The sequence below is a fragment of the Ailuropoda melanoleuca genome, chromosome 15, assembly GCF_002007445.2.
Source record: "Ailuropoda melanoleuca isolate Jingjing chromosome 15, ASM200744v2, whole genome shotgun sequence".
In the NCBI taxonomy this organism is placed as follows: domain Eukaryota; kingdom Metazoa; phylum Chordata; class Mammalia; order Carnivora; family Ursidae; genus Ailuropoda; species Ailuropoda melanoleuca.
Window position 1 is genome coordinate 70,145,546 of NC_048232.1, and position 13,330 is coordinate 70,158,875.

Sequence of the window (13,330 nt, forward strand, 5' to 3'; positions counted from 1 at the left end):
GTTGTTTCCAGTGAAGCTAGAATATAGTTAGTTCTGTCTGTATACAGAGGTATTAAGCGTTTGACAGAAATAAAATTATAGCTATAATTTATTAATCACACTCCCATATTCTCAACCTCAAGAACTGTTAAGCTGCTTGCATTCTTTATCTCGTTTAATTTCCCTAATATTCTCATGCCTTTATCCTTATTTTTATGGCTGGGGAAACTAAGGCACAGAGAATGTTAAATAACTTGCCCAAGGACAAATAGTCAGTAAATGGCAGAGGCAAGATTGCACATCAGGTAGTCTGATTCTCTCATTCAATGTGCCAATGTTACCTTCTTCTTCAAATGATGTGGTGGCAATATATTTCTAGCAAATCAGTATAACAAAGCCTTGGAAAATTTAAATTACACGCCCTATAATAGTTCAAACCTTAGCATGAGAAGACCATACTAAAGAAGGGACTGGTAGGATTCCATTGGAAAGTGATGATCCATTGTGGCTTCTTTTTTTGTTGTATTCTGCGTTAGGCCTTAATTTTTCTGTCCTTCCTCTTTCTGGTTCCGGTATTATAGAACACATTCCCATTTCCCTGAGTTTTAGCTATTACTTTCTGGCCCTCATGTCAAGGTCTGATCTCAAATTAGGGAATAGACTGAACTCGGCAAGTGCCTTTCATATTCTCTTGTGACCTAACCCCAACCAGGAGCTGTGAGGAAAAGGACAGGGAGAGACAAGGAGCAACTAAGGAGAGATTTTTAAAAAGCCAAATGAGGGCTGATTTATCTCTAATTCTGCCAAAATGAGAGTGGAGATTCAACTCATTCTTTAGGGAAAAAGTAAGGAAAAAGCAAATGGATGGCTATTCTTTATAACAGTAATGATCACAATACAACCACCTCACGTTAAATGATGCTTCATTGTTTCCAAAGGGCTTTCACAAATATTTCTCCGACATCTCACTTAGTTCTTCCAGCAGTCCATGAGGTGGAATTATTCCTATTTTACTATGGTTCAGGAAATGAAATTGCTTGCCCAAAAGTATAAAATTAGTAATTGGTGCTCCATAACTAAAACCTATGTCTTTAAATTCTTACAAGTGTTGTTTGTTGTTGTTTTGTTTTTGTTTTTCAGCTGTGCCATTTTTTTTTTCCTCTTGAAGACGAGAATTAGTTGAGTGTGAAATTTTGGTGTTTTTCTCATCACGTTATCTGGAAACAAATACTGAGAATTGTGGCTGAAGCTTCTTTACTGAACCTAAAGAACCTGGCTACTCTTCCTGGGTAGATCTGAAGCTGGGTGAAATTAAATGTGTGTTTTATTTGTGAAGTGGATTTTTGTGTGACTGGAAGCTAAGATCTTCCACATGGCTTTGAAATTATGTGGTAGAAAAACTATAGGAATTATTTCGGACTTCTGTTTCATTTCTCATGTGTTGAAGGTGAATGTTGTGTCTTTCAGAACAGTCAGACACTAATCATCCTTCACTTGAATCTCTTCCTCTTTAAGTGTTTTTTTGTTTTTGTTTTTTTGGGTTTTTTTTGGATGTGTGATGTGAGTTTAGTAAATATGGGGTGCTTAGGAAAACAAGCTATTTTGGGCATTGGTATTTGTGTTCCTGCTCTCATTTGCTGAGTAACAAAATTGTGTTTTCTAAAAATATGTGCCAAATTCTTCCCTTAGATATTTGCATTTTCTTTTCCCTTTGCTGAGGGACATATGCACATATTTTGACTTATATGATGCATGTAGAGAGAATTTTCTGAAGAATCTTTCACAACCATTTGAACACACAACATGAACGAAGAAAAGCTGTAGAAAAGGCAGCCACAAGGAAAACCAAATGACTAATTTCTGGAACAAGGATTGTGTTTTGTGGAACCTAAAACTCTATCTTCTGCCCAAGGTTATTTCAAAAATTTTATATTTAAGAAGCTTGGACAGATTTAAATAAAAATTTAACTCAAGACCATACAATTGTAACTAGTGACCTAACCCCAACCTAAGCCCTTAATTGTGGTAGATAGTTAGTAGTGAACTTCTACTATGCTTAATTTCCTCAGAGATGAAGGTCATGTACAAAATGGACAGAACCTTAGCACTCACGAGTCTTGTTGTCTTGCAAGGCCATACTCTCATACATTCATCTCAAGCTCTTCTGTAGATTTATCATGCAAGTTAAGGGAATAAGCAACATTATAGTAATGCTGAAGGTCTCATAGTTTTTATCGTGCAATGGCTCCTAATCCTGAGTTTTTTTCATCCCTTCCTGTGTAAGAATGTGTATTATCAGAGCAACGGAACTCAGCAGGAGATTGGAAGACACCCCCACGCCCCCCCATGGAGAACTGCCTACAGGACTCAGATCCTTCCTGTCCTTCGGAGCTTCGCAGCTCTGATTTCCAAGCCGTCTTTGGAACTCCTAGTGCAAGGATGCCTTATAAGTTAGGAGGTTACTGTTTCGCCAATCCTGAAAAACATAGAAACAATTTTGTTGAAAGTCAGCCATTACTGGCTCAAGTACTAGAATTATTCTTTCCATTTTAGACCTGAAAAACATCTACCCTCTATTAGCCAAATGTGGTTCTCCAGTCAGGATCCAGTCCAGAATTGAGTCCTTAGAACCACTCAGTGTTAATCATTTGAAAGAACATCATTAGTTTCTACAGTGACTGGTGTGGGTGAATCAGTCTGTGTATTCCTTCTAATACAATGTTCAGCTTTCTTTTGTAAGAGAATGATCTTGCAATATCACTAGATTTATAGTTACACAACACTAATATGAAAGAGTGATTCGTGGGTCTTTTTACAATAGCACTTATGAAGCATCCTCTCTTGTGAGGCGTCTTTAGCTTATAGCATGCTAAATAGAATTTAGTAAGCACTATAAAGTTAAGACACAGAGGTGGAAAGTTTTTCTAGAACCAGTGGAATATCCCACATGTGAATCTAGGGTTTCCAATTTCAAATCCTTTAGAAGAGCTAGATTTATTTTCTTCCTTCTTAAAAAATATATCTTGAACACAGTCTGATGTAGGGAAAGTTTGTAAAGAAGACAGAACATACCTCTCCCTCTTCTTAAATACCATATTCATCTTAACACTGTCATAGAAACACTGAATTCACTATGGGGAATTGAAAACAAACTCTCAATTACAAAAATGGTATTTTTTGCAGCCTTTTTAGTCCAAAAATGTTACATGTGAGGATTTATTTTAGATATTTATATCAAGTTTTGATATATCACTGTTTGCTATTTTGTAAAAATGTTGCATTTGACAATTTGTATTAAAAATATCTCTCAGGACAGGAACTACCAATTTTTATTTGCAGAGTATAAATAGAATGTAACAGATGCCCAGATCAAGCATCATTCATTATGAGGAAATCAAAGAAAATACCATTGTCCCCTTTAGCCTGCTTTACGGAGTTCCCCATCTTTTGTGTTGCGTGGTGAAAGTAAAATTTAACTTGTCACATTTCTCTTTCTGTTTCAACATGAAACAGCTATTCCAAGTCCAATTACAAAGTTTCTTTTTTAATGCATTGTTTTTATTTAGTCTAGACCCTAAACTTGGAATTGGCCTTTATATTTCAGAGATGGAATATGTCATTATAAAATTAGACAGATGAGACATAGAGATTTGATCACTTGATCTAACACTGTGAGCCATATTTGCATGTATGTAAGCAATTGTCCATAATTTTTAATGGAGCCTCTCAAAAATTTAATCCTTTCCATTTTATAAATGAAAAAATGAGGCTCATTATTTAATGGCTCAGGGTCGCATAAAAATGGAAATCAAATCCAGGTCAATGTAGTGTCAGAATCTGCTTTTTTATAACACTTTGTGTTAATTTGTAAATATAATATCTATTTACATTTGAACAAGAAACTGAATTTTAAGTCATTTCAAGTTATTAAACTAAGGCAATATAACAGAATAACTAAGAATAGTGATCAGATGGCTGGGTGGAGGGCAAAAGGAAGTGAAAGTCATATAACGTATACTGTCTTGTATCATAGCAGGAAATATTAAGTAATATATAAAATTGATCAAGAAACAATGGAACGCCCACATGGAAATAGCCAAAAGAAGTAAAAACAAACTCTTGAGAGTATTTGTGCTAAGTAATAGGTTTGGGGTTGAGAAAGGGATAAGGCTGGCAACTGTTAGCTTTCATTATAAGCTTTAAGATGTTGGTACCTCAGCATTTTCTTTATTATTTGACAAGATTTGAGAAGAGTTCACAAAAAAAGTAAATATATGATCTAGAACATGTCTTTCATAGTTGTCTATAGATAACCTATCAAGATGCCTTAAAATTATGGACGATGAAAGAAAACTGGGATGTTTTCTCAAGTCTGTATCCACTGTTACTAGTAATATGAAATTGCAGTATAAGAGCTTTAATCGAGCAATTAATATGTTCAAGGCCTTGATCTAGGTTCTGTAGGAGATGAAAAGGTAGATGCAGTTTGGTCCCAGGCCCCCATCATGTTATAGTCTAGTTGAGGGTCTAGAGATGAAGAAGAAAATCTAGATGGGGCGAAATAGGAGCTCATGTGTTGTCTGTGTCTACTCCACACTGTGCTAGATACTTTACCTACCTTATTGTTGATGGAAAGCATGTACCATAGAAAAGATAAAATATAGGTTGCTATAGAAGTTCAAAATAGAAATGGTAGAAAATGGTGTTTGCTTGTTAGGGTCAAGAAATGCTTCCTGAAGTGGAGCATTTAGAATGGTGCTTAAAAGTAGAAAGGGTGGGGCGCCTGGTGGCACAGCAGTTAAGCGTCTGCCTTCGGCTCAGGGCATGATCCCGGCGTTATGGGATCGAGCCCCACATCAGGCTCTTCTGCTATGAGCCTGCTTCTTCCTCTCCCACTCCCCCTGCTTGTGTTCCCTCTCTCGCTGGCTGTCTCTATCTCTGTCGAATAAATAAATAAAATCTTTAAAAAAAAAAAAGTAGAAAGGGATTTCTATAGACAGAAATGGAATGGGAGAGGCATTGACATGTGTGCTAATTGAGACTCCTATTTCGAGCTTGTTTTTTTGATTCCTTTTGTATATAAGCATTTAGCTAAATCTGTCTAAACTAGTTACAAACCTAAAATGAATTTTTATTATATTGTTTGCTCAGCTGAAGATCTTTTATTAAATGTAAGCACTGTAATCAAGGCTCTTTTTTATTGAAGCTACTTTCAACTTTACTCTCACACAACAGAATCACAATTAAGATTTGAGTATAATCACTCAATCAAGTATGAGAAAAGCTCAAGACAGATTTGAAGATCACATGAATTTTGTGGCTATTTTTGATTTTTAAAATGGTTCATTTTGTTCTCCACATCTTCAGGAATCTTTTTTAAAGTTTCCCTCTTCAATGTAACTTATTGGTTTAGTTTCCTTGGGATTACATTTGGTTGCATGTCAATTACTGAGGCTCAGTGGGGGTTATATTTTATTTTAAAACTTCATCAGTTTGAAACCATGACATTTTCACCATCTTGCCTCTGAAAAGGAGCTTTGTGTTTTGACTCAAAGTCAGAGGCATCGGTGACTGTAGAAAGAGCTTTGATTCTCAACTTTTTAGAGATCACATCAAAACTATAGGACTAACAATAAATAAATATCAGAAGTTCAAAGTAGGACATAGAACTTTTGTATTGAAGTATTTCGTCTTGTTCACTGGGCAGTATGTGGTAAAGGTAAAGCTTGTCACCTTGAAGGATTCATTTGAAAATGTCGTTGCACAAGTGATCACTTTCTATTTAGGAAAGTTTACAAAAGTCCTTGTTTTATAGCATCCCCTACTTTGTCATGTTGGACTTTAATGAATGATTTCCTGCCAGAAGTTTCAGACCATTATATTACACTTTAAAGTGTGTTTTATATTTCTTCCAGAGCAGAGGAAGGAAAACACCTTTATTTTAGAAATTTTAAATGTGATCTTACAGTTTACTATGAAGAGAATGTTGCATCCTGCAATTTGGAGCTCTTTAAATTATATATTTTAAGAATTGTATTAATCCAGGGGCGCCTGGGTGGCACAGCGGTTAAGCATCTGCCTTCGGCTCAGGGCGTGATCCTGGCGTTATGGGATCAAGCCCCACATCAGGCTCCTCTGCTGTGAGCCTGCTTCTTCCTCTCCCACTCCCCCTGTTTGTGTTCCCTCTCTCGCTGGCTGTCTCTATCTCTGTCAAATAAATAAATAAATAAAATCTTTAAAAAAAAAAAAAGAATTGTATTAATCCAGAAAATTTTATGTTAGATTAATCTCTTACTGGCTTAACATCTGTAGTCTTTAAGTCTTGAATCTGAACTCTCAGTATTTAATATTCTCCACTACCACAATCTGAATTTAATGACTTTAAAATTATAAAAATATTTTGTTTATTGTAAAAAAAAAACATAGACAAGATAAAGAATAAAACAAAATATACCCATAATTTTAGAGGTGAGGGATAACTGTGTACCCATTTGGACTATTTTCTTCCTGCCTTTTTTTCTAGTCATATAAAAGGGTACTTTTTAAAAATATACTTGAGACTAATCTATTTATCTCTATCCTTGTATCCATTTTCCTCATATTTTCTTGATATCTTAAGCATTAAATATTCTCTAAAGACAGACTTTAACAACCTGAATGCCTCCTTTATGTTGCCTCTTTTGTGACTTCCTACACTCCTATACTGTTCTCTAACAAAAATAATTACTAGGGCATCTGGGTGGCTCAGTCCATTAAGTGTCTGCCTTCGGCTCATGTCATGATCTCTGGGTCTTGGGATTGAGCTCAACGTGGGCTCAGCAGGGAGTCTGCTTGTCCCTCTCCCTCTGCTCCTCCCGCCCTTGTTCTCTCTCTCTCTCTCTCTCAGATAAATGAAAGAAAATAAATAAATATAAAATATATAAATAAAAATAAATAATCTTAAAAACAATTACTAAAAATTTATGGAATTTTGGTTATTAGAAATTGTAATTTATTAGTCAAAATTACTTCTACATGAATTTATGAGCTCCTAAGACAAACAAGGTAAATAAGTTGGGCTTCTGTTTATTAGCCTATTTATCAAGTCATTTGCTTTTTAGGTTATATAGTGGCATTTGTCATGTCTGAACCACTAGAACATGGGACTATTGGTAAATCCTTTTCCCTTATTTCTAACAGCCTGTATTTGTGACAGCTTTGATATATGGGGGGTTTTTAAGACTGGTAGGAGCATGGGTTGGAGTTGCATCTTGACAACTTAGTAGCTGTGTAACTGGGCAAATTATTCCTTCCCACTGCACCTTCTTCTCAAAGGTAAAGGCTAAATGAGATGATGAAGTACATAGCCCAGAGCCAGCCTATAGGCGGTATTGAATATTCTTATTTATTTTTTGTCATCGTTATTATGAAGCCTTTGGTTTTTGAGCAGAACAGTGGCAGCTAGCCTTAGCAGAGGTTGAAAAGCAACAGAACTTGTCCCTACTTATGCACAGTAGCTGGCCGTGGGAAAACCAAATAATCCATTTTAATTCCTGTTGAGAAGCTTAGTCTCAACTGTTAACTTCAGTGAGGCAACCACATGCATGCATTTGAGAAGTTCACGGTGTCTGCAGTGCTTGACGATGCTTGACAGTCACTGACATGCATGCTGGTGTCCCAAAGAACAGACTTGTGGCTTCCTTCTCATTATTCAGTAGCAAGTTTCTGTATAAATGTCAATGTTCCTTTAATACATTATTATGATGGTAATAGTAACGGTTTCCATTTACGGAGTACTATTTGACAGCTAAGAGCTTTTCATGCATTATCTCCTTTAGTCTTCGTGGTTGTTCTGTGAGACTGTTATTACCACCCTGATTTTATAGATGAGAAAACCAAGATTTAGAGAGATTCAGTGTTTCCTAATAAGAATTTGAATGCTGGTTTTCGGGACTCCAGAATCTGGGCTTATAGCTTTCCTTATAGCTCTACGGGCTTTCTTTCATAATTATCACATACCCTTAGTCATTCATTCAGCCTACATTTGTTGAGGGCCTAGGCACTGTTCTATGTACTAGGTGACAGCATGCAGGTAAAAGTTCCTGCCCTTCTAAAGCTCACCTTCTTTTATATTAAGTTACTTGTGTTCAGGTCCCCCCTAGAATGAGCGTCCTTATACAGTAGTGACTGTGTCATATTCTTTTGAGTTTTAGCGATATAACTGAAATTTATTCAAGGCTAAGAATAATTCTACAAAAATATTGGAAGCTACAGCATGCCCCACTCTATTCATCAGGCTATCTTTTTATTTTAGCACTGGCTTTTTAGCTCTTCTAAAGTCCTCAGAATTGGAGATGATTATTTTAAGAAGCATTTAAAGGTTTATTATTGTTAGTGATAAAGCTGCTTTTTAATATCTTGGTTCCTTTGATGTCCTTAAATGTTCTATAGGTGTGTGGAACAGCATGAAAAAGAAAACCCTCATCTTCAGAGCACACCAAAAATACGTGAGACAAATCTAGTACAACAGGTTTAATTACTTCATAGCAAAAATAAAAGCATTCTGATGTAATTGAAAAATAGATGATGTAGCAGGGAAGTCCAACTGTGAGGAGAAAAATGTCTATTTTCCTGCGATATAAAGAATATTAAATCCTTTTCTAAGAATGAATTACTATAATTTTAGAGACGATGAATGCCACTTTTTATCCATGTGAACTGAAAATAATTTTAAATGTCGTTGGGTGGAGGCTAGCATGTTTTATTCTTCACCCAGGAAGTCATCAGTAAATACTATGAAGTGTGTGGTATTTTAATAAAGTAATTGCCTTATTTTTTACATTGGAAGTACAATTGAACCTTTTTGGTCCCATAAGGAGCAAATGGCTGGTAATATTTCTCATTTTTTTTAAAGTCCTTTTTCCAAGAGGATCATTGGCAAATCAGCTGGCTGTTCATTTTAGATTTTAACATTGCTTCTCCTTGGGACCCTAATGCTGGGCTCTCTGATAACCGGTGCAAACTCCATGAATATCTTTCATTTCTCTAGAAGGAGGTGTGGATTTGCAAGGCTACCAGCTGGATATGCAAATACTACCTGACGGCCCAAAGAGTGATGTGGACTTTTCAGAGATTCTTAATGCAATACAAGAAAGTAAGTTTCCCTCAAATTTTAATTTGACCATGGAAGGAGAAACTATTCTAATACTTGGGAGGTATAATAAAACTAGAAACCTTAGATGCCAAGTTTAAAAAAAAATGTCTTAAAGGAGATACTGTGTAAGATAATTTTGAGACCAGAAGAGATGGTTAGTGAAATGCAGGTTTAATTTGTGAAACTGAGCCACGCAGTATTGGGGTCCTTGAAAAAGCCTGATGGAAGAACTGGAGTTCTGTATTTAATATAATATTTAGTAGATCACCAGGTACTGTGATTTTTTAGATTCTTTGATTTAATCATAATTAAATAAATTTTTGAGAACACTATTACTAGAATACTATCCCTTTGCTCAGATGTACGAGTAGTAAGAAGTAAATGTTGATGTAGTAACCTGAAATCATGAATTTATTCTCCAAAATGGGTATCTCAAGTCACTGATGATGGGCTGTGACTTGAGAAGTGACCCCACTCTTCTAAGCATTTTGATTAATCTCTATTCTTCTTACATTACTAATAGTTTTTACTAAGAATTTGATCTTAATCAATACATTTACTCAAGTTGTAGGTTTAGCATAGAGGATGGAGGATGTGGTGTCATAGACTAAGTCATTAACATTCATGTTTCATTATCAGAGCTCTAATACTAGATCAGGCAGTATTCTACAGTGTTGCACTTGAAGGGGTTAGATCTGAAGACCACTGCGGGAAGAACCACTGTAATTTTTTGCTACTTTTAGTTTTGTGACACTGCATTTCTATACTAAATTTTTAATGAGCAATTTTAAGCATTTTCATAGCAGTTATCCCCTTTTGTCATCATACTGCCCTCCTGACTTCTGAGATAATTAATACTTTCACTTTATAGGTAGGACAACTGAAGGAAGGAGAAGTTAGGTGCTGAGGTAATATGATCAAGATTGGAGACCAGCTGGAATGGAGGGTCTCCTACCCCTCATTTAATTCCTTTCTGAATGTGCCCAGTATGGGGTTTAAACACATCAAGGGGAAGGATCCTGAAATTGAAGATGAGGCTGGTTCTAAGAGAAATATTTTTAATGAAAAAGACAAAAGGACCATCTATTTGTTCTGCTTGGGCAATCCTTTCATATTAGGTTAATGAATAAAAGAGAAAAAATTTCCCCCGGAGATTAAAAAACCAATTAATAGACACTGGAGAGAAAATAATTTTGTCATGGAAAGTTATAAAATTCTGTAATTATGTCATCTGATTTGAAAGATGATAGATTATATAGTGCTGAAAGGATTTTTAAAAAATGTTTAATAAGTGATAAAAGTTGGCTTCTATGCAAGTACAGGAGATGAACTTAAAAATTTTTTAGGGCTGCATAAACTTATATCAAAATGAATTAAATGTTTATGAGACTATTTTTACAGTAATTTTTGTTAGCATATCTTACTAAAGAAACATTTGTATACGATAACTTGTTTAGAATGGTGGCTCTTTGTGAACAAGTAGAAGTGTATGTTTGAATAGTTAATATTTAAGTTTAAAAATAAGAAAAAGGAAATGTTATTTCACCTTAATAAGCAAGTCAACTCTTTATAAGTTCAAGAATTTTGTAATCTTTTGGAACTAATCTGTTTTCTTGTTAAAAAAAAAAAAGCTTTAGGCTAAGTAGGTTTAGGAAGCTGTCTACCTGGTCATTTCTGGTAGGAAAGATTTGGGCCATTTATCTGCCTTCGGTTTCACCGTAGATTCTAAATGTGACTCAGATATTTCACAGGTTAGTTGAAATTTCTAAGTATGAAAATACATAGTTTGGTTCTTCAAGGGGCTGTATCTTAGATTGTTATTTGTAGGAAGTTTCGAGAGAACGACTTAAAACAATGTAAAAATAGGATTTGGACATCAGAAAAATTCCTTCTCTCCTACAAACATTTTTGTTAAGATGATGGAAAGATTTCATTATTTTCTTGGAATTTTGTGGACATGTATGTTTGACCTTTAAGATTAAGCTAGGAGACAGAGAAAATTTGACAAATTTTTTGAGTGTCTAAGCTAGGCCAGCCATTATAGTAAGTGCTCTTCCCATACTATATCTTTTCTTAAAACAACCCTACAAGAAATAGTAGATGTGTTTTCTCGATTTTAAAGGTGAAAAAACTGAGTATATTTCCCCAAGGGTATATGGTAAATATTTGATAGTCAATATTTAGTCATATGCTAGCCCTTGTTCTGATAAATAAAAGGTTAAAGAAACATGATTAGGAAAATTGAACTCCATATTTTTTATAAAATTATTCTTATTTTGTTATGTCTTGATGCAAGAATTCTTCCCCATGCTTCTACATGGTAAATTACATTTACATTTTTTGCCTATAGTGCTTATGTCCTAACAATGGCTTCATCTGTTCAAAAGAAGATGTCTTAGAGTGGCTAGCCATCTAAAAGTTGTTTCTCAATCTCCCCCCTAACAGATGTGGCTTATAAAGAAAAAAAGTTATTTTATCCATTCACCCATCTCACCATCTCACCTGTCATCTGCCAGGCACTGTGTTATGCATAGTATCTTAAAGCAGTGGTGAACATTTTGGTGCACAGTTCAGTTCAAGAGAAATTGAAAAACAGATCACATTTGTTTTATTGTTCAGATTGAAAACAACTTGATTGCTTTCTAGGAGACAAACATTTCTATGTGGAAGTATAATGTAAGGGTGTGTGTATCTGTGTTTTCCTTGATGTAATTTTCCCCTCTCTCTATTCTAACCCATTGTTCCCCATCCCCAGATGGTAGCTAGGTCTCCTGAGCTCCTGTGTTTCAGCAGAGTTCTGTGTTATCTGAAGTCCCTGGCTTTTGTTTTCTGAAAGTCTGGGCTTCTGAGTGGCTAGTGCTTGGTAAAAAGGGACAGACACAGAGATACCCACACACAGAGACAGAGGGAGAAAAGGAATTTCCTGTCAGCTCCCTTAGATTGTCCTGCAGTGGTAGCATGGCTTCCCATGTGTGAGGAGAAAGGGAGGGATTGGCTGGGTTGTGTGCCAGGAGCCTGTGCTTGAACCACCTGAACTGCCAGCCTTAGCTAAGCTTCTCCAGCCTGAGGAAGGAGCAGGTCTTCCACGTTTCAGGGAATTTTGGGGGTTCTGAGAAGGTGGCAGTGTCATCCTCATGTTTCTTTGTTGCATCTCTAGTACCTTAAGCAGAGTACAGAGTATAGTAGCTGCTCAACAAATTTTGTTAATGAATGAGTGAGTGAATGAATTCTACTCTAAACTTGCAATGTGGGTGGCTCAACAGAAGCAGTGTGGCTTGGAGACCTGAGTGCTCTCTAAACATTCTGCTGTTTGCAAAACCTCTGTCAAAACCTTTTACAGTCCTACATATGTGGGGTAGAGGACTGGGAATGTCAGCAATGACTGAAATTAAATTGTCTATCAGGCCAGTTGGGGTGGGGACTTAGAGATAGATTTAACTTGATGTAATGATGACAAGGTCGTGGAGGCAATTCTTACTTATGGATTGCAATTTTTGCAATCAAATTGCAAGATTTTTGAAATATGGACATTTTTGAGAAGTAGACATTTAGAAATATTTCATTCTGAAATTAGATTGAGGATCACGTTTTAAAGCTCTTGTAGTCCATGAAGCCGTGTGTATGTGTATATAAATTTATTATATTAGCAAACCTTTAAGAAAGCTATCAAAGGTTATACTGAACCTTTTAATTCTTGCTTTAAATTATTACCAGTGCCCCATCTTTTCTAGGAATCCTTGCTCTACCCTGCCCCACTCTTTGTTGCTTACCCTTCCTGCTTTGTCCTTAGTTTTTCTTTTCTTGATTCCTAGTATATACAGATACAGACCGTGGGGACTCGAGTGGCATTCAAACCATGGCACATTATTGTGTTATAATCCATTAGGTTCTAAAGAAGGAAAGTGAACAAAAAGCAAAGAGTTTGAAATGAGGACTTGGAGGTTGGAAGGATCGTTGTTTTCCTGTAGTCAGACTCTCTGTGCTTGCACGTGTGTCTACGTAATCACAGTGCTGTTCCTGCACTGGTGGTGCTCTGTGCTTCTGTGCCCGCAGAGACTGAGTCATTTCTCAGTGACATCCAGTGAGTCATTTTGAATCCAATTTCTTGAGACCTGATTTCCAGTTTTATTTTTAATCCATATGGTCATGCTCTTTCAAAGGGGAGGATGGGAAGAGGGTGATGCTGACATCTATGGAACACATAATCTTGCCTGGCAA

The 13,330-nt window shown here is 36.0% G+C and overlaps 1 protein-coding gene across 1 annotated transcript in view; it reads left to right on the plus strand.

The window, feature by feature from the left end:
• LOC100484394 (anoctamin-4) overlaps nt 1-13,330 on the plus strand; it is a 336,625-nt gene that overhangs the window by 122,202 nt on the left and 201,093 nt on the right. The window contains exon 3 of the mRNA XM_034644141.1: nt 9,008-9,112. Coding sequence (XP_034500032.1) covers nt 9,008-9,112 — 105 coding nt within the window. The remainder of the gene's footprint in view (nt 1-9,007; nt 9,113-13,330) is intronic.